The sequence below is a fragment of the Triplophysa rosa genome, linkage group LG6 (genome assembly GCF_024868665.1).
Source record: "Triplophysa rosa linkage group LG6, Trosa_1v2, whole genome shotgun sequence".
In the NCBI taxonomy this organism is placed as follows: domain Eukaryota; kingdom Metazoa; phylum Chordata; class Actinopteri; order Cypriniformes; family Nemacheilidae; genus Triplophysa; species Triplophysa rosa.
In genome coordinates, this window is record NC_079895.1 from 24,818,077 (window position 1) to 24,842,387 (window position 24,311).

The 24,311-nt window shown below is 41.2% G+C and overlaps 1 protein-coding gene across 3 annotated transcripts in view; it reads left to right on the top strand.

The window, feature by feature from the left end:
• nrp2b (neuropilin 2b) overlaps window positions 1-24,311 on the top strand; it is a 77,946-nt gene that overhangs the window by 37,811 nt on the left and 15,824 nt on the right. For all 3 annotated transcript variants that reach the window (XM_057335861.1, XM_057335859.1, XM_057335860.1), the window contains exons 8-12: window positions 10,345-10,489; window positions 12,048-12,397; window positions 13,056-13,200; window positions 21,091-21,168; window positions 22,776-22,919. In XM_057335861.1, coding sequence (XP_057191844.1) covers window positions 10,345-10,489; window positions 12,048-12,397; window positions 13,056-13,200; window positions 21,091-21,168; window positions 22,776-22,919 — 862 coding nt within the window. The remainder of the gene's footprint in view (window positions 1-10,344; window positions 10,490-12,047; window positions 12,398-13,055; window positions 13,201-21,090; window positions 21,169-22,775; window positions 22,920-24,311) is intronic.

Sequence of the window (24,311 nt, forward strand, 5' to 3'; positions counted from 1 at the left end):
CTAGCCGTTTAACAAGCAAGACTTTCTTGAAAAGGTGGTTAGTTGGTTTACCCAACTAACCAGCACAATTCGGCCAACGTGGAAATCCGGATTTAAAGGGATAGTTCACCCAAAAATGAATATTATCTCATTATTCACTCACACTCATTGAATTTCATACCTGTATAAATTACTTTGGTTTGATGAACACAGAGAAAGATATTTGGAAAAATGTTAGCCATTTTTTGTTCTGGAACATCATTGAAAAAATGTATTGGTAGTCAAAAGTGCCCCAGAAGTGTTTGTTTTCCTAAATTCTTCAAAATATCTCATCTCAACAGAACACATTTATTTTCTACTGTGGTAGTGGATGATGTCCCAGAACTGAAAATTGCTAACATTCTTCCAAATATCTTTCTTTGTGTTTAACAGAACAAAGAAATGTATACAGGTTTGAAACAACTTGAGGGTGAGTAAATGATGACAATATTTGTATTTTTGGGTGAACTATCCCTTTAAGAGAGAAAGAGCTCAAATAAGCGATAAAGACCTGGGTAAAATAAATAAAAAAAACATGAATCAGCTGTCATGGGGTGACGTCCCCTGCGTGGTACACGCCTCTAATCTTTTTTATTAACAAAAGCCCTGGAAATCCTGTTTGGAGTTGATTGCGCCACGGTTACATCTAAAAGCTCTGATGTTAGTAGTATGATGCTGGAAGAAGCTGAAAAAACATAATCAGACGTCCAGATACAGTACGACCCCAGCATTCCCAACTGGCGTTAGGGTCTTTAGCCCCAGACCCCCTGCTGGAATAGAATCTAGCTTTAATCTCCCTGAAAATCTCAGAGCGCAGTTCTCCCTTAATGTACGTTGTGTATTTACAGCTCCGGCTAAGCTTTGTTAAGAAGTCTCGGGTCTGGAATGGAAGATACGCACCCTATGGGAGGCGTGACCAATCGGTGTCTATTTAGGAACTCTACTTTTTAATAATCTGCCATTTATTCAAATGCCTGGAAGAAATGTATTTGTATGTTGGCAGCTATCTAGAAATATTTTTGTGCTGGCAGCTACGAGATGCGGGATGGCTCAGCCCTGCGGATAAATTGTCTGCCTGAATGCTTATAGGCGTGGCTTTTTTAATATCACCAAATACTGTAATATAGATTAACTGGAAATAATGTGTCAGCATTTAAATAAATATCAAAATTTGCAATACAGTAAGCGGTATTGTGTGCATGCGTCATATAAACAGACAGGTTATTATTTCTAGGGCTGTGTGGTGATCTGTTAGATTGATAGCACCACATTTTGCTGTCATCAGTCTCCGATGATGGAGGTGTGTGTGTACTTGGTCCGTAGGAGACTAACAGATTAGGTGTGTGTGTGTGTGTGTGTGTGCGTGTGTTCATGTTTGTATATCCCGGTGGGGACCTAAACCTGAATACACACCAACACATGGGGACTCGTGTCACCGTGGGGACCAAAATTGAGGTCCCCATGGGCAAAAAAGCTTATAAATTGTACAGAACAATATTTTTTCAAATCTAAAAATGCAAAAAGTGTTCTATGATCGTTAGGTTTAGGGATAGGGTTAGGGATAGGGGATAGAATATACAGTTTGTACAGTATAAAAACATTACGCCTATGGACTGTCCCCACGGGGATAGTCAACCAAAGCCTGTGTGTGTGTGTGTGCGTGCGTGCGTGCGTGCGTGTGTGTGTGTGTGTGTGTGCGTGTGCGTGTGCGTGTGTGTGTGTGTGTGTGTGTGTGCGTGTCTGTAGGGATCAACAGAAAGAACTGTTGAAGAGATCCATTTAGTCTGGCGTGCCTGTGTGTGTGGTGTAGAAAGTGTGATATCAGCAGTGTTAAGGTTAATTTCTTCTTTCAGTCTGTGGTGGTTCTGGCACTTCTCTGTCAGATTACCTGCAGAACACCGTTCAGCCACAACTACATCAGGTCTGATAAGATCACACACAACCTCAGTTCAGACCAGAATGAGCTGTCTTGCTGACTACTGCCTTCAGGGAGCATTCTGACTAAAACACAACATAATGACCAACCTGGGCAGCATCACATAAATCACTTTCTTGTTTAAAAGAGATATGACTCAATATTAAAATACAGTTTAGTATCACATTTTTATTAATAGACATTTATAAACTTGGACTATTTTATTTATAGATCCCAGTATTCAGTGAAATATAAATATGTTTTTCTTTTTCCCCCACTGAGCTTAACAAAATACATGCTGATTTTGCTTCTGGGTGAACAATACAGTAAATACAATACTGCCTAATAATTTGGCCAGAATGAGGCATTTTAGGCCATGTTCACACTTGACTTCTTTTTTGAAGCTGCTAGCGTCTGGTTTACATTATAATCCGGGGAGCAAACGGTGTTTTCAAAAAAGTCCTGAGCGCTTTTTTAAATGCCAGCGCCATCGTCTTTTTCTGCAGCTCAGAGCGTCTTTTGAGGTTGAAAAAACTTCAACTTTTCTAAAAAATAAAAATAAAAAAACGCCCTACATCAAGCATCTTTTTCACAGCTAACCAATGACAGAGACCTGTCGTTTCCATAACAACATGTGTGATTGGTCGAGAAGGCTCAAGCTCGAAAAAATAAAATGGCGGCCGAAACGCATGTTGGAGCATAGTTTTGTATAAATGTAAGTTTAATTTTCACTTTCAATAACTTTTGATTGCATTTCTAGCGAGAAATTTGTATTGCAGTTTTTAAATATGTGATTGGTTATAGCAAAGACGCTCTCTGTTTATTATTCAAATAGAATACCGTTATGCTGCATATGAAACCTGTCTGTCATGCACAAATGCTATCTTTGAACATTGCCTGCTGCTATTTGTAACCACAACGCTGCTTTTTTTTACTAAAAAAGAGCCATTGTCAACTTTTTCTTGTCAAAAAAGATGTCAAATGTGAAAACGGCCTTGGCAGAAAGTATAAAAAGTGTTTTTTTAAACCAAGCCACATTACATTCTCATATTTTGTGTATCTTCTTTAGGACTTTAGGAAATAAATCATTTAATATATATTTGAAAATATGTTGAAAAATACATTGTTTATATATTACAATTTTACAGTATATTAAATAATCCATATAATAAATAATAAAATTTTCATATATAGAAAAATCTAGAAAAGCACTTGGTTTCACCATATTGGTTTCAAAAAGTATTTTAAATTCCCATTCCCATATACTTTTTGTTTCCTAAGTGCTACAGCATCCCTTGGAAACCTGTAGTTTATTGGAAACTAGTCCACACGCACACACAAAAACATGTGCATGCACACCCAGTCCCAAAACCATGTTTTCCACACACTCTCTCGCCTCCAAGAATGTATCTGATAAAGACATCAAACTAATGACAGGACGATTTATGTTGCGTTTAAAACATACTTTCAAATCGCAGTGAAGTCAGAAGGTCTCAATCCCTTTCCACTGAAGAGGAAAATGAGTGGGCCTCTCTCGCAAGGTCCCACGCCTGCTCGACAAAGCTCCTAAGCAGGCCCAACCATTGACAGAGATCATTATGAAGGTCTGGTAAATTCCTCGCTTATAACAATACCATCAAGGCACTCTTAAGGGGTTTATATAGAGAGAACATATGGTATGTGTGTTAACAGTAAGCGCGAGCATCGTCATGGGAGGTGACATGGGCTCGGATGTAAAAACAGCAGTTTGACAGCTCCGTCCATATCTGCACATTCCTGTACGTCAAATGGAGCGCGTCTATAATGGTAGACCACTGCCAGACCCCAGAAGCAATCCTCTGTAGTATGGACTGTTAAGTTTGAACTTCTTGCGATGTAGAGAATCGATGGCCGAAAAGGTTCATTGAAGCACAGGAAAGCGGTTTACAGATCTACCCACACACAAACAGAAATACAGTTATTCGATTGCGGAAGTGTAAGAGTGGCTGTCATTCACTATGACAAACGGTGGTTTCAAATGGAATATTGACACCTCCGAAGTTCAAAAAATGTATGGTTTTACAATTACTCAGATTCTAACTTCCAAGTTCACTTAAAGAGACAGTGCATCCTTTTTGCACCGATGGCATGAGCCAACATGGCTTCCAAAAATACACTTTTGAAAACGTGATCAAATTTATCACGTTATTTGTCAACGACCCAACATAATTAAAAAAATGTGTAAAAAGAAGTTACAAGAGGAAGAAATACAATGGACGCTGTCTGTGTACAAATATCATAACATTACACCTCTTCAGCTTTGCTCTTTCATTCACTAGTTGGCAATGCAGAATGTGTAGCCCTATCAGTCCATGCCACCCTCTTCGTCCTCTCTCTCTCTCTTACTCGGCCCGTACTGGCCCGCAGCCAACTGAATCCAGGCCTCTCTGTCAACGTCTTCATCTGGGGCGTGGAGGTGTGGGAGAGAGCAAGAGAAGGCCAGGGTGGGAGGGGGCGGTAATGGTTCGAGCAGAGATGTGATTGCTGACCACATTTCCCAGCGGCCCCATTGGTCGGAGTGAAAACAGTGTGGCACAAAGCCAATGCAAAGCAGCCTGAGATGGAGGGAGAGAGCGATGCACAGAATGAAAGACTGAATGCTGAAAGATGGCAGGACTGGGGAACATAGATCTGTCCTGACTGTCGCAGAACCTCTTTCATCTCTTGTGGCCCTGGCGATGCCAGAGCATCCAAGCACCTATGTGACTACAATTTCTTTCCCTCTCTCGTTCTATATGTTGGTTATATAAACAGTGGTGTGTGAATGTTACTGAGGCTGCTCGGTACTCAAATTCCAACCTTAAAGCTTTCACGTTGGGGGGTCTTTATTTTAGCAGTCTGTTCTTGTGCCGTGGACATTTGAATTATTCACTTACATTTTTTGGTACTCTCCCCCCCACCGGAACCCCTATGTAATGCCCTTTTGGTTCACCTTGTGAACGCACTGTAGTCACACACACACACTTAGGCTGACCTTTTTCTGTATTGTTAATACAACATGACAACTTCTTGATTGGCAGACTTTTTTCAAGATTTACATAATTGTTCATATTTTTGCCTTATTAAAGGGGTGGTGCAACGGTGTGTCATGCATTCTGACTTCTTTACAAAGTTAAACGTGCTGTCTTCTCATGCTTAACATGGTCGACTTGTCAAAAAACGAGTTGGGCGTATTACGTAGTATTTCTGTGCTCGATACACTCCCCCAGCGATCGTACAGGTTTCGGAAAGTTTTTTTCGAACATATAAAACTGTTTGTTCACTGCATTTGGGTGATGAATGTTATATAAACGGTGGATATAACGCTGGATTTGGAGATCGTTTGAAAGTGATATATGGAGCCGTCCCAGCGCTAAAAGATGCCGGACATGAACCGCATGCGGTGAGTGAAACTGATGTCTGTGTTTTGCTGGCAGTGAGTGCGCACGTGCTTTAGTTCAGCCTACCCCTCCCCCCCACACGCGCCGTATGCTTTCGGAAATAATCGTACAGCTTTATCTATCTTTTATAAATGTGATCAAACTAAATACTCTTCGAAGATACGAAGTATGCAATACTACTCTATAGGTACTCAAGATGAATATGAGATTGGCAGAAACCACATGTGTCAGGGCCGCTTTAAAAAAAATGTTTTTCTCGACAGACCAGTTGAACTATGGCTGCATTGTGATTTTTCAAACAATTTTGGCACACTTCAGACCTTTTGGCTTCTGTGTAAACAGCAAAAACACATGAGATTGAATTTTTTTTGTTTTACACATTTGTCTCTTGATTCAGATTTTTTATTAGTAATTTGCATCTTCATTCATACTATAAAGGGATTGAAACTGTTGCTCTACTAATACAGGCTTAAATAACATTCAAGAAGAAACACTTTCCTCACGAGTCCTATATTTATGTGGGCATAAAGTCAGAGTTTGGGAAAGACCAAGTGAACGAATGAGATAAGTGCTCACTTTCACACAGAGATAAAAAAAGAGCAGACTGTCTCTCTCTCTCTCTGTCTCTCTCTCTTTCTCGGCATCTCTGCTGGTTTCTTCTTCTGTGACAGGACTCATCTTTCTGCCTAACTCTGTTTTAGTAAATTTAATTGTTTTAGTAAATATGAGCAATAGTGTTCATTAGTGAATTCTTGACTGCTAAGGTTTGTTTATGAGGGTCAGCTTCTCAATATGCCCATTATTGGCAGATGATGTCTCTTTCTCTCAGAGTCACACGTGCAAATATTTCGCACCGCCGCACCCACACAGTTACCCTGTAGTCAGCTTCTTTTATCAGTAAATGATTCGGAGACGGAAGGACCTTCTTTACAGTTCATTTTTTAAGCAATCAAATCCAGATGGTACTTTCAATAAAAGTATTTCGGAAAGTTCCCAACATGAATACCGCACTATGAAAAAAGTCTCCATGTGGGCCTGTTCAGGCTGAATATATGTAAGTTTGTATTCAGCATCATTGCCTGAGACAGGCGACACAGACTGAGAGGCAAGGAAGAGAGAGAGAACGCGAGGGCCGTGCGAGGTGGTCTTGTATCGGTGAACGGGAAGCGGCCCGTGACAGCGGGCCTGACAGCACTTCTACTGTTTCAGCGTGTGGGAGTCTGTCATTATCAGCACCTGTGTGTCTGTCAACACAACACCAGTCAGGGGCCAATGGAGCACAGGGATGCAAAGAAAACATTAGTATGTGCTTATGTGTGTGTGTGTGTGTGAGAGAGAGAGAGAGAGAGAGAGAGAGAAAGCTGGTGCGGGTTGTAACCACAGCCCAAAAGGAACTTTTGAGATAACATTTAAATTTTTGATTTAAATCATTATCAAACTATATTTGTTATGAGTCATAAATGTTTATTTTACACTATTTCAAGTTTCTTTTTTGTTCCTTATATAGTTTTGACAGACAGATAAGGTTATTGGGACATACAGGATCAGTCTCAGCCACTCAGTAACATATTATTAATCCAACATGATTTTTGAGATTCTGTGATTTGAATATTCATGTTTTAGAAAATTTCACACCTTGTGCTGTCGAGGGTTCAGAACGTTTGGCATCTTATACCGTGTGATGTTTCTAATATTGATGGTTTCAAAGCATAAACAAACGTTACTGCGCATGCAGTGGCCCAAACTTAACTTCCGATACACATCCGCAAAGAATAGAGTCCCTGCAGATTATTTCTAATAACAACTTCAAGCAAAGGAAATAACAAGTAAATTACATTAGCTAGCAAGTTAAAAGTATGTCTAGCCAGTATTATTTTGGGTTACCAGTAGAAGAACTGTTACTTGGCTAAACCTACATGCGACAAAGTTACAGCACCCGTTCAACAAATTGTTTATTTAAAAAATGTGTGTACAATAAAATTCAACAAATAGTTTAATACAATTATTATAAAATAAAATTATGATATAAATTAATATAAACATGAGTTAAATAAAATATAAATAGTTTTTATTAGCCACTATAGCCAGACCGATAAACAAACACGGACCGGAAGTTAACTTCGGGCCAGGCGAGTGTGTCCGATAAAACCATCTGTAGAATTCATTGTAGTTCGTTGCTCGTCACCGTCATGGCTGGTGCAAACGAAAACTCGTTATGTTATGGTACATTTATCGCTGAGGTTGCATGAGTTGCAACGAATGTTTTCTTGAGAAGACTATTTGTATGTATTTAAATTGCAACCGTCACATCAGCAGTCAATGAGCAACAGTCAGAAAATTGTTCCTACTGTTCAACTTGTTGCATGTTCAAATTTAGTTACCTAAATTTAAATACACCAAGGATAATGATAAACTATACAGATATGTTTTAAAAATTTAAGAAAATAGTGAAGTCCACGGAGCAACTATAACAATAAAACATTGGCAGCCAAGTCAAATCTATTGAAATACATTTGACTAAATCTACCAAGCTGTGTGAGCTTAGAATAAATTTTATCGTCCACTAGTGTGGACGCTAATTAAGTTATCATTTTAGTAATCGCTATAGTGGTCACTCTTGGTGTGAATAGGCCTTAACGCCCTTTATTTACTTCCCAAAGATAATATTTGATGCTTGTCTGATTTTCAGCCCTTGCATGCATTTTTATCACTATTATAGACTGTTCAAGACATGAGCAAAACTGGTCCATGAGTATTTCATGTTTTTAACACAGCACAAACGTTAGAACTTATTATATATCTAGACTTATTATATATGTGAAAAACTATGAAACTAAAGCACAAAGTGCTACACCAGTGTTACGTCTTGCAAAATGGTCTATATAGTGGACTTCAAACCTCACGAGTATTTGACCCCTCCTCCCGTTATAGATTTAAAGCTGCTGTCAAAGTCCAAGACGTTATGCCATCGCTGTCATTGCTCTTACTTCCCCACTTCCTCTGTCCTAAAGGACCAGGGGGAAATCACAGTACTCAACCTCATCTCAGTCCGTTCCCTAAAGTCCCCACAGTAATTGGTATGTTCAATCCTGTCACGCCTTTTAGGGTTTTCCGCACATTTTTCTGATCATTTTGGCATCTTCTTTGGTAATACGCTGCCCTTGTGCTTGAAACTTCACCCGTAATGACCAGTGGGCCTTCTGACCCAAATCCCATGTGATAAACATCTGTTGGTTTGTTATTAAGGAATCACATTTCCCTGTTTCCTGCTGGTTTGGATTAACCCGGCTGGCCAATCAGAAGCCAGAACAGGCAGCCTCCCAGTTGATGGATAAATGAGAAGTTTAATTTGAAAGAAATGTGAGTTTTGCTTGTTTTCAGTGGTTATCAAGGTGTTGTGTGGATGCTAGTATATTGTAGAATGGTTGAAAAGAAGTTGCCCATCCCTCAATATGATATTGGTGTTTTATGGACTGCCAGGGGAAAATTGCCCCAAAACTGCCTGTTTTCTTGTGATAGCTCCTTATCACACACCACATGATTTGATGTGTTCATGTGATTCGTGTGTCGGGTTGTCACTAAATCGTGAGATTCTCCCATGCACTAAAGAGGTGATATATTACACACTGCTTGATCCTGGTCGTCTCAAACACACACACATTTGGCTCTCACATACTGTGCTGTGCTCAAGAACTTCACAGGCATAGATGGGGCAAGGTCACATACTCCATCATGAGGTTATTAAACAAAAGCAGATTTGGGTGATGCATGTGGTAACTTCCTGCTGACATCAGCTTTACTTGCTCCTTAACACATCACTCTCTCTATTTTCCCATACTCATATTTTAGGTTTTCTTTTTCTGTTTCACCTTCCGTTCCCTATTTCATTTTGCCCTTTGCCCCTACATGACTTTTAACTAACCATACATACAATGATAAATAACCACAGGTCATCAGTTCATGGTTTCCCTCGCTTTTATTTCATAATCGGGTGATTTACCAAGTGTCAAGTGGCTTGTGTCGTTTTTCTCCCTCTCATCTTTCCCCATTTTTTCATCTTTCTGGACTACATAAGCTGGGCTAGCACAAGCCTGACCTAGGCCAGCTGGCCCGGATGTCATTAGATCCAGAGACGGGTCAGGTCCTTAGGGTCCAGGCTTTGTTTCTGTGCCGTGGAGCGAAACTTGTCCTTTTCTGGTCCTTCTCCTCTTTCCTACTGTCTCATCTTCATCTCTCTGGAGAAAAAGACTCTGACATTTACTCAGATTCTGAGGAAGGAGAGATGGAGATGCTATCAAAGCTTGTCATCTTGTCTATCCTAACCATCCCAGGATGCAGTGCTGGATGCACATGACACATTTGTGTGATGGTTTGGGAGTTGTTATCTGAAATGTTATTGATCTGAGAAATGGAGTTATGTAAACAATGAATAAAACACTAGCGGTTTGCAACAGCCTCATTGTGAAAATTCACAAATATTTTCATTTTCTTATTACATACAATTGGCTCATTTGTTTCTATTTCACCCAAGAAATCTTAGAAGAAACATCTGAGACCAAGTTGATACATGAATGAAACGCACTGAGAACAGACCAACCTCTGATCTATAACAGTTTCCTCTGGAGAACGTCCCAAAAACGTGGTCACATCTGATTTTATGGGTTTACACAAGCCATTTAAGCTCTCGGAGTGACAATTGATTCTTCAAACATTCTCACACTGTCTCTTTTCTGCGGTCTCTTACTCATCCCGGAGGAAACAGCGTATCATGTTTGAATTTATGACCTAAGCCTTCGCGTCTGTGTATGCAAGGGTGTTTGTGTATTTTTCCAGCGATTAAAGGGAAAATCTCACTTGACCCCAGTTAGGAACCTCTTACTGTGTGAGAATTTGTGTTTGTTTGGGGAGTAGTTTGTTTTTGCCAAGTGAGAGCTTTTTGCCAAACCACGTCCTGAATAGTCGTAAATCTTCTTTCTCTCTTTCTCTCTACAGGTTTTTCATGCTAATGTGGACCCCTCAGAGGTGGTCCTGAACCGGATCCCCCAGCCTGTCTTAGCTCGGTTTGTCCGCATCCGACCACAGACATGGAAGAATGGAATCGCTTTGCGCTTCGAACTTTATGGCTGTCAAATCACGGGTCAGTGAAAATCTCACACCACACTTGCTCAGAGTTTGCACATGATCGTAAACATCCCTTAAAAAGCGGTTTTCATCGGGGGAACCGGAAATGGGATTAGGGGAGGCCCTGTGTAGTATAGCTTACTCATTGGGCCTAGCGGACAAATAAAAAATCACCCAGTGTCTTGTGATTTTTGCAGCAGGTCTACTTACAGTAAACATCGTAAAAAGTCAAATTTGTTCCAGTGTCAACAGTGGTTCTCAAGCTGGAGGCCGTGGCCCACTGGGGGGCCCCAAGATGGATCCAGGGGGACCACAGATTTTGTGGCATTTTATGAAATATAAATATTGATCATACATTTTATGCAGTCTAACATCAGACAAATAAGACTACCAACCAAAAGAATTGATGGTTCAGCATTGTATAACTGAATATGTTTTTGGTTTAATTAAAATTTTAAGTTTAAGATAATAAGTCTTTATTTGGGGGGGCCCAAAGTGAAACTTTGCACTGCTCACCAGAAAAACTTCTCTCTCTAATCCCAACGTTCATACACTCAGCTGTCTAACACATACCGTACGTGACAAATATTGTTCCAGACGCCCACTGTGTCCCTGTCAAGTGAACTCAGATCCGTGATTATTAGAGCTCTTTAGGGTCCTGATTGAGTTAGGCTATTTATGGAGATGGGGAGATAGCAGTCTTGTAATTCTGTTAGCGTGTCCTGCAGTGGACGAGGGAGGTGAACTGCTTTTGCGCTGATGCTATCACGCACATCACACTCCATCATTACGTTATTAAACAGTGATTCGCTCCTATTTTCGGCGACACTGAATGAGACAAATGCGCTTTTAGAGAGGGGGTCTTTTTCAGCACTGACACAAACGGCATATGAACACGCCATTGGTCCCCACATTAGATCCCAGGGGGCCCGCTACCCCTCGGGCACCCGGCCCGGAACAGGTCGCTTTCACTGAGGCATGTGGCTGCCCTTCCTGTCGTTCCGGTGAAAGAGTGATGCTCGGCCCGCGGGGTATCCGGCAGTGCCAGGGCCATAAAGATGCCCGCGAAGCCATCGATCACGGTGTGCCGTTAGCCCTAATCTGTGTTTTACTGCTTTTTGTCTCGGAGTGTGGGCGTACCTCTGGGTGTAATGTGAGAGAGAGTGTTAGGATGGGCTCGAAGCAGATGCTTAAGCTTGTTTTCTTCTTCTTTTGTTCTGTGTTTAAGCCATGAGCCAAAATCAATCTTTTATTTCTGGTTGCTTTGTGTTTGCACTGGTTGAGGTAGAGAATGACTGTTTTGGGCTGAGTGGGTTTTCTTTCAACTCTATAGAGGTGAACCCTAGCACAACCGGAACGCCAAAGTCTTCCTGTAATAAATCCCACACAAAAGCACCCACTGAGGAGGATATACACATGTCTGTGCAAACACACACAAACACACGCACACACTGTTTATTTATTATTTACTCCTAAGGCCGCTCTTATGACATAACAACATGAAACATTGATCTCTCCAGCCTTAAAATGTCAATTCCTCTTAGCTTCACCATTACTCATCTCTTGCTCTTCAGATGCTCCGTGCTCGGAGATGCAGGGAATGCTCTCTGGACTCCTGCCGGACTCCCAGATCTCAGCTTCCTCTATGAGGGACATCCATGGGGCCACAGGTGCCGCCCGACTGGTTGCCAGCCGTTCTGGGTGGTTCCCCAGTCCCACGCAGCCCGTGGCTGGGGAGGAATGGCTGCAGGTAGACCTGGGAGTCCCCAAAACTGTACGGGGTATCATCACGCAAGGGGCCCGTGGGGTGGATGGCAGTTCCAGCGCTGAGAACCGGGCCTTCGTGCGGAAGTATAAACTGTCTCATAGCTTCAATGGAAAAGACTGGAGTTACATCATTGATCCTAAGACCAGTTTGCAAAAGGTGAGGACCAAATCATTTGTAGAAACTGATTTCAGACTGGTAGATCTTGCTAGATCACTCTAAACGAGAAAAAAACCTAAAGGGTTTCTGTCATCAAAAGCTGTCATTATTTATTCACTTTCTTGATGATATTATAAGAAATATATCTGGTTTTGTGTCCATACAATTCAAGTCAATGGGTAACAACATTCTTCAAAATATCTTTTACGAAGTAAAAACATAAACATTTGGGGGCTAAACTATCCCTTTAAATATGATTTACATGGTTTATTTTCAGCAGGGAAGGATCTAATGAAGAAGTTAACAAGGGAAGAATAAAGTAAATTAGTTAATCATGCAAATTTTAAGATTGTGCTTTATTGAATAGACTCCACAAATCAACAGTTCGCCAGAATCAGATTATTAACAGACTCATTTTATTCCTTCTTTCTTAGCAACTCAGTATTTGGCTTCTAGATTCCCAATCTTCCACTCTGAAAGCCGAATTCAATTATACTGCGGGCTTTGATAACATTCCAGTGAAATCATCCACAGTTGTGTTAATTAAAACCAGAGCGGCAGAGCTCTGTCAGAGACCGAAATCTGGAGAATATCTCCGAGCCGTTCTCTTTCAATCACACAGCTCTGCTAAAGTGCTTTTGTCATCCTGCTCCTCCAGATTTTTGAGGGAAACACGCACTACGACACCCCGGAGATCCGCCGCTTCGACGAGATTGCGGCCCAGTTTATCCGGGTCTATCCGGAGAGGTGGTCCCCCGCTGGAATCGGAATGAGACTGGAGATACTGGGTTGTGACGTGCCAGGTAAGACGTTAGATGAGTTTTACAGTGCTTTTAGAGTACCGAAGAGAGTTGTTAGACGAGATCAAGGATGTCGGGTCAACTGGGGGCGTTTATGGGGTACATGTTTAAGTTGGAAATTATGAAATCGTTGCTGTCCTTTCAAAACCTCGGATGTCCAGATTTTTCAGGAGATGGAAAAAACACTGTACTTTTTAAATGATTAAATGCTGTTTTATCAAAGTTAATAAGCAATTTTTTGTACTTTTTATTGGTTAGATATTTGCAAAACCCAGTGACAAACATAAAGGGTAACTAATATTAACGATTTATGACAAAAATCACAAAATATGGAGATACAAGGTTTCAAAAGGACAATAGCGATATGTAGGTTGGAGATAATGTCGGGTTGTATACAATTTGATGAGAAAATGCTGATGTGAAGTGACAGATTTGTAGAATCCAAACTATCCATTTTTCACTGCCCAAAGCTACACAACTAGCACGACTAGCACGAAAACAGTCCTGATAGGGATAGTTCATCCAAAAAATTCTGTCATCATTTACGTACCTTCGAGTTGTTCCAAATCTGTATAAATGTATTTGTTGTGATGAACACGGAGAAAGATATTTGGAAGAATGCTTATAACCAAACAGAGCTTGCCCCCCATTGACTCCCATAGTAGTAAAAAATACAATGAGTCAAAAGTGCCCCAGAACTGTTTGCTGTCCTACATTCTTCAAAATGTCTTCTTTTGTGTTCAACAGATCAAAAAAATGACGAAGTAATTTTTCCCACTATGGGAGTCAATGGGGGGCAAGCTCTGTTTGGGTATAAGCATTCTTCCAAATATCTTTCTCTGTGTTCATCAGAACAAATCAATTTATACAGATTTTGAACAACTCGAAGGTGAGTAAATGATGTCAGAATTTTCATTTTTGGGTGAACTATCCCTTTAAACCGGTTTGTCAGTTCCATTTTACTTGGAACTGTTTTTGTCCCTGATGTCCTTGATATCCTCTCCTCCTGAATCTTTCACCTGTCACAGCCTGACGATCAGCCGAAAGGACACATGGCTGCTCCCTGTGGAACTAACCCGGGCTCCATAAAGCGTCAGGCCGTGGGGCAGTGATCGACAGGCTGTCCTCATAGCTCCGTGTCTGTGGGAGCGCCAGAGGCTAAGGAGCATTAGAGAAGCTGCTAGAAGAAGGCAGAAAAGACATTGTGGGCGGTGGCCGGGGGAAGCCTCGGGGCTGAGTGCCCAGTTTTATTAGCGTGGCAGGACTAAAGGCGAAAGAAAGGGAGATGAAGATGGAGAGCTGGCGCTCGCTTGGGGTTAGTTGGTGGCACTTTGCAGGCAGAAGATGAGATCTGGGATGAAAGCTTCATGTGTGCGAGGTTGGCACAGGTTTACGTCGCCTGTGGGCCGTAAATGAATGCGAAAGATCAAGAGAGAGTGAAATCAAGATCATCAAGCGAGATGGAAGGAATCAGAGAATGATCAAAGCAAGTGAGGAAATGAATAAGGAAACCGGACTGAGGGGTGATTTTGTTGTGTACACTGGCGGTTATGTTCGCGTGAGCTCGCGGGGGAATGCGAGGGTGTGCGATGACAGTATGGTACGGCTCTGCGGCGCACAACTGCGTGCCAGATGTTGGAAACGCATGGGGCTCAATCTACCCCACTCACTGTTGAAACTGCAGCGGCAGTTTCTAATCTCCCAAATGAATCTAATCACATACAGACCCTGGGACATACAAACCACACACAAACTTACTTTTATCATCACACACTTATATGTAAACAGATGTAGATGGTCTAGGAAAAGTGTAGCACTGTTTTTAATATCTGGGATTAACACAGCAAAAAAAAAACATTTTTAGGATTTTTTTGTGTTGTTTTCTAGAGCAAATGTCTAAAAATTCTGAAATCAAGATACACATTGAGAAGCTAAATGACCTAAGATATTAAGTCTCGTTTTCTGAAAGAAAAAAAATTATATAATATAAACGATGATGATATAGAAACTTTTTAGACATTTCTTCTAAAAAGACAAAAATAGTTAGACTAATAAGTATTAAAACAAATTTGCAGCATTACGATTGATGCCAGAAAATACACTAATAGTTTTAGGATTTTTAACAATTTTAGAGGAATACTGTTTCTAATTCTCTATTATTTTAAGGTCGTTCGTTCATTCATATGTTCTTCCTTCCTTCCTTCCTTCCTTCCTTCCTTCCTTCCTTCCTTCCTTCCTTCCTTCCTTCCTTCCTTCCTTCCTTCCTTCGTTCATTCGTTCTTCACAAAAAAAGTAATAAACAAATGCAAAATAGGTGCGTTTTTCAAACAGATTGGTAACCTAGTAACCAACAGAAACCGGAAAGCCATCATTTGTGGAAACAGACGATTAGTCACATGGATCTAATGTCATGGATTTTAAAATCTACTTCTGACTTTTTTCAGCAAAAAAATCCACTTCAAGCGAGCGTAAAAACTTTTTTGAATAGATTTTTTCAGAAATGTGGCATTTCCATCACTCGTTTCTGATGCGATACTTCAAAATGCGCAAACAGAATGATTGAAACACGACTCGTTCATTTCCTTAACATCTGTTATACACGTCTACGGTGATCACCAGCAATACTGTTCCTCTGTTTGACAATTGAAAACATACAGGACTTATGTCTGAATGAAATTGTCCTAATTCAGTCCTAATTTCTCTATAGCACGCTGCAACGAGCGTACTGTAAACCGGGGTTGTTTGCAGCTGTGCTGATAGGTCGAGTGATGCAGGGGCCGGTCATCTGTTGTTCTGGTTTTGAGGGGCCGTGGGGATTTGTGGAGAGAGAGAGACGTTAAATATTCACAGGGCTACATCAGTCTCACTTCACTGCGCTGAGATGTTTACGCCAATCAAACATCTGCTCATAGACGTTTATAGACATCTGCTGACCAAACACACGCACATCCATAAATACACATACTTGAATATAAAGACACACTTATGACAATTTATCACACAGCTCTTTGGTAAACTTCATTCTAATTGGTCAACAGCTATTTTTGTACGATGACCACCATTGTCCCCATCAAACCAATTTCCTATATAGCTGTGATCCACTTCCCATTCGAGTCCTGATCACCTGATCGTAGGAATATTTCACGAATAAAGACCAGCTAAACTGCACACCATCCCCAAGTCCAACACATCATACTTGACACAACTTTCCAACAGCAATTCCAAGGTCATGTGGCAGAGTTCCTGTCATTCTCAGCTGTGGATTTTCTTCTTCAATCCCCTCCGGAAGGAAATCTGGAGTGAGGGACACGAGAGGAGAAATAATGAATTGATGAATAAATAACACGAAGCGTGGCAGACAGACCTTGCGCGAGCGGGAGCGTGAAAGACACACAGAGGGACTTTAGATATTTCAATCAGACACCCTTGTCCATTATTCATTACTGGACTCAGCTCCGCATCAAAACGGAGGTCCCTCGACTCCGAGAGAAGAAAGCGGGAGAAGAGAAAGAGAGAGGCAGACGGAGTGGGGACAGTGACCTCTACTGGGGGCAACATGTCTCGAAATTGCAGGAGCTACAGATAAACACTTTTTTGGCAGTTAGCGCCTTTTTCATTCTCAGCCTGTTCATGTTAGTAAAGATTCAGAAACTTTAAGCATGGTTTAAGCTGATTAATCTCAGATTTGTATTACTGTACGTTAGACTTTGAGTTCACCTTGTGCACCTTTGATCCAATAAAAACTGAAGTGTAGATCTGCCCGGAGCATTTGGCCACACAGGGCACTAATGTTTATAGACAGCATAAACACACCGTACATGGGTGAACAAGTATGCCACACACCTGAGAGAGAGAGAGAGAGAGAGAGAGAGAGAGAGAGAGACAGTCGACTCAACATGTGGAACGCACACATGTGGGCGGAGCCTCTGTCTTTCACATGCACAGTGGTTTAAAACGCAATGGCTGATAAGAATTGTTTCGTTCTCTTCTCATCTCTTTTAAACTGGTTGTAATCGCTTCTCTCTGATCTCTGACCCGACCTCTCTTTTAAACCAGAGTGCCTGTGTCGTTCTCTCTCCATCTCGGTATCTTTCTGTCAGGATTGATGCATGCAGACCGAAAGACGTCAGCTCTCCTCCTCCAGTTGGAAGTTATCATCCACATGTTTCTATTTAGCGCAGCCCCTCAACCCACGCTTGCACACGGCCGCGTGTCATTCATCAAATCCTCCCTGTGTAAATATTTAGGCTGAGCTCTGCTCCTCTCTTTTCCCATACAGCATATGTCTGTCATGCCCTCCATTATGATGCATGCCAATCTTCTGTTTTTACAATTGACAGTAGAGTTTTCCTACTGTAATTCTCATGCGTACTTCACGTGCTCCTTGGTGGAAGTAACTAGCGGATTTCACGCGAATGGACATTGGCAACCCGAGTTCATTAGCATAACGATCTTTGTTTTTTAAACCTCACTTTCTTTAAAAATCACAAACCTGAGACTTTAAATGACCTTACTTCAGGTAGCACATTTGACCATTTAAAATGTTTGTGACAGATTCGCTCTCCGCCGAGCTGTTGCGCTGCTCATCTCCGTCTGAAGATTGTTTTTGGATCTCAACGCTGTTGTTTTGAAGCAGGGATCTCTGAGGACATCTGATGTGAATATGAATGCGGCGGGTTTGAATATTTCTGGGCACGCTGAGCTTCTTTCGTATCCATCACCTGGAGACGATTTGTGGGTTTAACTGAGCTCAGGAGAAAAGTCCTTATCAAGGGCCAAGCAAACAGACCCGCCTGAACTCCGAGCGCGCGTGTTTGTTTTTCACCGGCTCACAGATAACACGATAAATCTTCTGTCGTAACTCTGTATTCAAAAGACGCAGAGACAAAAGCTTTAATTAGTTCAGTGCTGCTGGAAAATGACTTTATTGTTAGTGAATTCTGGAGGCCAAAAGCCTGGAAATGTTTAATTAGGTGGCATGAATAAACGTCAACGTTTGTACAGTACGTGTGTTTGTCAAAACGTGTGTTTATGGTTTTGTTTTGCGTGGCCGTGTACTCGAACAATCAACTCTTGCACCGTCTCTCGGATCGGCTTTTGATTTGCCGTTCGCTGTTTCTAATCCGATCGGATTCCTGTTCTCTATTTGTTGGCTCCCACAATCAGCAAAACACTCATCAGGCTTTGTGTTCAAAACATCACGTCTGTTCAAGATTTCACTAAGGCACAGAGGTACTGTACTCCTGATCCGCCTGCCAGACATTTACTCCAAGGCTTTCTGTATAATTGAATATTTTTTCTGTCTTGCTAAGAAAATGCTGAGTCAGAGATTTCCAGGGTAAGGAACCGGGTTAACGCTCCGTGCTTTGGATACAGAGGTTAGAAAGACGCTAATCCTTCAGGTGAGGGAGGGTGAACACCAAACTAGCCCCTGCTTGTAAATATCTGGTCTCGCTTTGAGGCTTGGAAACATTTCATGGCCTTAATGTGTTATCAGGCTGTGGAGGAAATCTCCACGACGACACCCAGAGAGTTCTGGGATCCGGATCAGTTGACTGCGCCAATTGGCTTTGAGGCATACTGGGATTTTTGTGGAGAAATCTATTGCTATAGGTTTTGCTCGGATCCATGGGAGAAATCAGCAGCAGTATAACGAACATAAAGAAATTAGCGTCATTTTAAGATTTTTTTAATTGTTTTTTTAAGGAAAGCGTTACTTTTATGTTATAATACACATTCACAGCCAAGCCAAATATACAGGTTTTGTGTGTGATTTGTGCAAAACAAGCACACTAAATGATATCGTTTTGATTGTTGAATATTAATAAATACATTTATAGGATTGAAACATACAAGCATCTATGAAGATTTTAATCCATTGAATTAAACAGGAGCTAACAAAATGGCCGCCAAGACTTTAATTAAAGACATTTTCATTGACTAGATTCTGTCAGCTGTGTAAGTTTTTGGTGATCTTTCCTGAACAAACTGGTTTACTTTCTCAGCCAACAGGTGTATATTCAGCACTCTTTTTAAGGTGAGACTTTGAGAACTTGCGTATCCCCTAATGTAGACAAATCCCGCACAGCGCACCTTTAAAGGAACAGTTCACCCCAAAATGAAAATGATGTCTTCATTTGCTCACCCTCAAGAAAGACCTTTGGAAGAATGCTTGGAACCAAACATTTCTTGGCCACCATTGACTACCATAGTAGTTATAATTATTCTGTAAAACACAAAAGAAGATTTTTTGAAGAATGTAGGACAGCAAACCAATGTCATTTTTCCTACTATGGTAGTCAATGGAGTCCAAGAACTGTTTGGTTACAAGCATTCTTCCAAATATCATTCTCTGTGTTCATCAGAACAAAGAAATTTAGACAGATTTGGAACAACTCGAGGGTGAGAATCTTCATTTTTGGGTGAACTGTCCCTTTAAGGCAAAAGAGTGTGTGATTTTTCCAGGTAAAACGTATGTGAGGGTTAACCTCCCGCTTTAACTAAATAAAGGTAAGCGAGCTCTCAGTTCCCAAACATCCACGACTTCCTGTGAGGTTAATTGCATTTGTAAAGGGCAGAAAATTAATAGAGTTTAATGTCAGAAGCAGCCAGCTGGTGCATCTCTTTCATGTACCCACCCGCTTATAGAAATTAATAACTTATTAATATTACAGTAGGTCTCTTCTTTTCATGTTGCGCTGAAGTGTCTACATGATTAGTGTTACGCCACTCACGTATTTGCCAATTAAGCGGGGAATTGTTAAGAGTAATGACATTAATGAGTTTAAGAGCTGACAATCATTGCTCATTTACGCCTTGTTGTCTCTGAATCTTCATTGGCTCGATTCCCCGCTGAGGAACCAAGAGAGACGGAGCGGCTGATTTAACATTTTCTGTCACAACAAATTATCCGTGTAGGAGCATGGGCGTAATCGGAAAGGCTGAAAGGTCTGGTTTGTTTCATTCTGGTCAGAAACTCTCTTACAGTAGCTTCATCATCGACGAGAGAAGAAAAGGGACTTGAACTGTATCAAACTCTTTTAGAAGGGAAAATGGGGAAGAGTGGTTGACGGTCCGAATCATGTGACTCATAGGAAAATAACTGTGGCAGCAGTGGTTTCACTTTTAAAGGCATTGTGGGTAACTGGTACAGTACCAGCAGTGGTCTGAGGTGTAATGGCAGGGTGGTGAACCATTTATTCTACCCAATATTCAGTCACCCACTGAGCAGTTCTCTCTCCCTCTCTCACCGTCCAATTAGAGCGCTTCACAGTAAATCGTTTTCAGATGCCCAGAATATTTTCCAGCTGTGGTTTTGTAATATTTCTGTTATTGTAAATGTACAGTGTCTGCATGCGTACATTTTTAATTGTCTGTGGTTTGACGTTTGCAAGTGTGCCTGGTGGTTGTGGGCTCTTTTCTGGGGGACAGTTTCTGACGTATGATTGTGTGTTTGTATATACAGTTTGTGTGTGTGTGTGTGTGTGTGTGTGTGTGTGTGTGTGCGTGCGTGCGTGCGTGCGTGCGTGCGCGTGCGTGCGTGTGCTAAATCTTATGTTGTGGGGACCAAATACCAATAGTTATTCCAAGTATTACAAATTTTTGACCTTGTGGGGACACTTTTTCATCCCTGTGATACTAAATGATGTTTAAAAAAACGTTTGCTGTGAGGGTTTGGTATAAAAGTTATTTTGTCTATGCAAACATAGAAACACAACATCCATCAGCACTAACTGTGAATATTCGGTTAGAATAATGAATGAATGAGGCATTTATATAGCGCTTTTTTTTGTGTATTGCTGTACACCCAAAGAGCTTTACAATCACTTTGAGGCATAGAGGTGTCAATCGCTGTTGTTTCTAAAATGTTTTTTGTTTTTATCTTCTTTTTAGAATCTACAACCATTCCTGACACTGCCACGCCCACTCTGTTGCTTCAGGAGGAGACGAGTACCGCCCACAGAGCGCTAGGTAACCAATCACCTCACAAGCCGAATGTATAACTTCTGTGAACTAAACAGAAATGAGATATTGCCATACAATGCCAGTCGATAAATCCAATCAGATCAAAGCATATTAACATGCAAATACTTGCCTTATCTTAAAGTGATAGTTCACCCAAAAATGAAAATTCTGTCATCATCCCTCTTTTCATTTCAAACCTGTATGATGTTCTTTTTGATATTTTGAAGAAAGATTGCAACCAAACAGAGCTGGCACCCATTCACTCTATTGTATGGACACAAAACCAATGGAAGTGAATGGGTGCCAGATACCAACATGCTTCAAAATATCTTCTTTTGAGTTCTTCTGACCCTGTTGAAAAAAACAGCATATGCTTGGTTAGGTATGTTTTGATGCTGGTTTGTGCTGGTTTAAGCTGGTCACATGCTGGTTGTAGCTGGTCATGTGCTGGTCCTTATCTGGTCATGTGCTGGTTTAAGCTGGTGAGGAACCAGCACTTGACCAGCTAAAACCAGCACATGACCAGCACATGACCAGCTTAAACCAGTACATGACCAGCTACAACCAGCATGTGACCAGCTTAAACCTGCAAACCAGCATCAAAACATACCTAGCCCATCATATGCTGGTTTTTTCAACAGGGGAAGAAAGTTGAACAGGTTTGAAATGACAAGAGGGTAAGTAAATGAAGACAGAATTTTTTTTTGGGGGGGTGAACTATCCCTTTAAGTCATGAGAATCTCCATTACTGAATTCTATATTCATTCATAAATGTACATGTAAGTAAACAAATACTTTAGCATCTTACACAAACACTTTACAGTAATCTGCAGTGTAATTGAAGGCCTACTCCCTCCCTCCCAGAGCTCTAATATTACATTCCCACCCCTCCATTTGTACACACATATGTCTCGATGAATAGTGAGTCGCAGCGTGAGTGCTAACATTATGCTAACTAGCATAGCAGCGTGCGGCTGAATGGATCGTTGATGGAGGCCTGCTGACTGCTGAGGCGCAGCGCTTCATGTAGATGAGGCTGTGCTGGGTCTGTCTGCATGTTAACACAACACCAGCAACAGCAGCACGCCCAATCTGTCACATTAAAAGAGAGACGGAAAACTGTACAAATGCAATGAGACGGAAATCTGTGCACACACAGTAACACAAACACCTGTGCAAATGTAGAGACTGAGAGATGGGAATCTGTGCATGCATCAAGAATCTCTTCACATATAGATTTATACATACAGTTTAATGCACATATACATAAGGATCATGCAGGTTCGCACAAAACATTTGATATAATGACATTTTACAAATTTACAAGATCAACAGACATCAAACCATTTCACTTAGCAAAGATAAATGATTTAGTATTGAATCAATGTTAAATTGGAAAAAAGAAAGTCAATGGGGACCATTTTTTGGGGTGAACTATTCCTTTAAATCAATTACCGTTGCTATCTGAGATGTGACTGTGTGTAAGAACACATGGACATATGTATATGGATTCATGTTGTGCGTGAGAAAGCCTACAGATGGGTTTGAGGATATAGAAAATAGTTTCATCTTTATCCCCATCTCTCTCTCTCTCTCTCTCTCTCTCTCTCTAGCTCCGACCTCTTTCTCATCTCTTGGCGGCCTGTGTGACTTTGAACAAAGCATGTGTGGATGGACCCACGACTCCATGTCTGATCTGAAATGGTCTCTCTACAGTTCCTCTAGTCCTAGCTTCGACCAGACACTTGGATCTGACAGTAAGTCCAGTGAAATTGAAGATATTTCTACCAACAAATATTTGCGATAACCTCTTCAAACATTACTGAAAACAACATTTGGGGACATCGGTAATTAAAAAAAAAAAAAAACATCCACCTTAGACCCCTGCATTTCAGCCCCACGGGCCCCGACAAATTTACGCTCCTAGGGCCAGGCGTTGGGCCAGTTTTCAAGTCATATAGTTAAAACGCTTTTTCACAGTCTTATGTCCAATGGCCATGGCTCCCACTCCCCTTGCATGGCAGTATCACTTTACTATCCGGACCAAAGCAAGCTTACATTATTATGATTCGACTGTTTTGGAGTAGACCCATCAGCTTGTGATATCAGAGTAACACGAGAGCAATTAACAAAAGACGCTTTGTCCTGTTGACCGATCGTTCTGCGCAGCGCTTGATGTCCGACAAAACCAATATTTTGATTAGTTTGGAACGCGGAGACGCAGGGTAATCGTGTCGCCCGTATCCGTAGGCTATGAAGTTTTTTCTTACGGTGACAGCTAGAGCTAAAGGAGGAATTTAAGCAGACTCATGCCCGTCATGTATTTAAATCATTCAAATTGGCGCGGTTGGCGTTCTAACTTTCAGTTAATCCGCAGGTCACACGCGTGATCCATTTCACCATGATACCGCAGCAGAGAGGAAGAGGAAATACGCGTTGTAGAGTTGTTTGTTCGTTTAGGACTGCTGTACAAAACATGGCGGTGAATTCAATATATGTAGGGCCGCTCTATATGTAGATATAAACCGCTTATTCTAAGGTATTACAAACATAATGGTTCATTACGTAAGGTCTTTATACACCTCTGAAGAAATAGTTTTGTATATTATATTGCATTTCTGTCAATAGATCCTCCTAAAAACGCTGTATTGTTCCTTTAATAAAGAGACTAAATGAAATATGAATAATTTGCCATTAAAAACAACTATTTTAATGGCTGCAACAGCCATTGAGGTACAAAAAAAAAACCATGGGCTTCAGTCGGACTCGGGCTGAGAATTCTAATAATCTGTCGGACAAGGGCCGGACTAGAGCCTGAGCCTAAATTTGAGGCCCGTGCAGGGCGCTAATCCATCTCATGACTGGTGTGTAATTAATGTGATAGCTGCAATCTGGGAATAGTATCTGTCACTCTCTCTCCCTCTCATCGTCATCATTTTCTGTGGGACTTAGTTCATCCCTCCATCCCTGAGTTTACCTGACCTTTATAAAACCTGCTTGAAACAAACCGATGAGTACTTAAAAATTCTGAGCTTTCTCTCTCTCTCTCTCTCTCTCTCATGCGCACACAAACTAAGCGTACAGTTCTTCATGTCCTCTGTGTGTTCTTGGACAACTCTGCCTTGGTAGGTTGTTAAAAACAGTCTTGC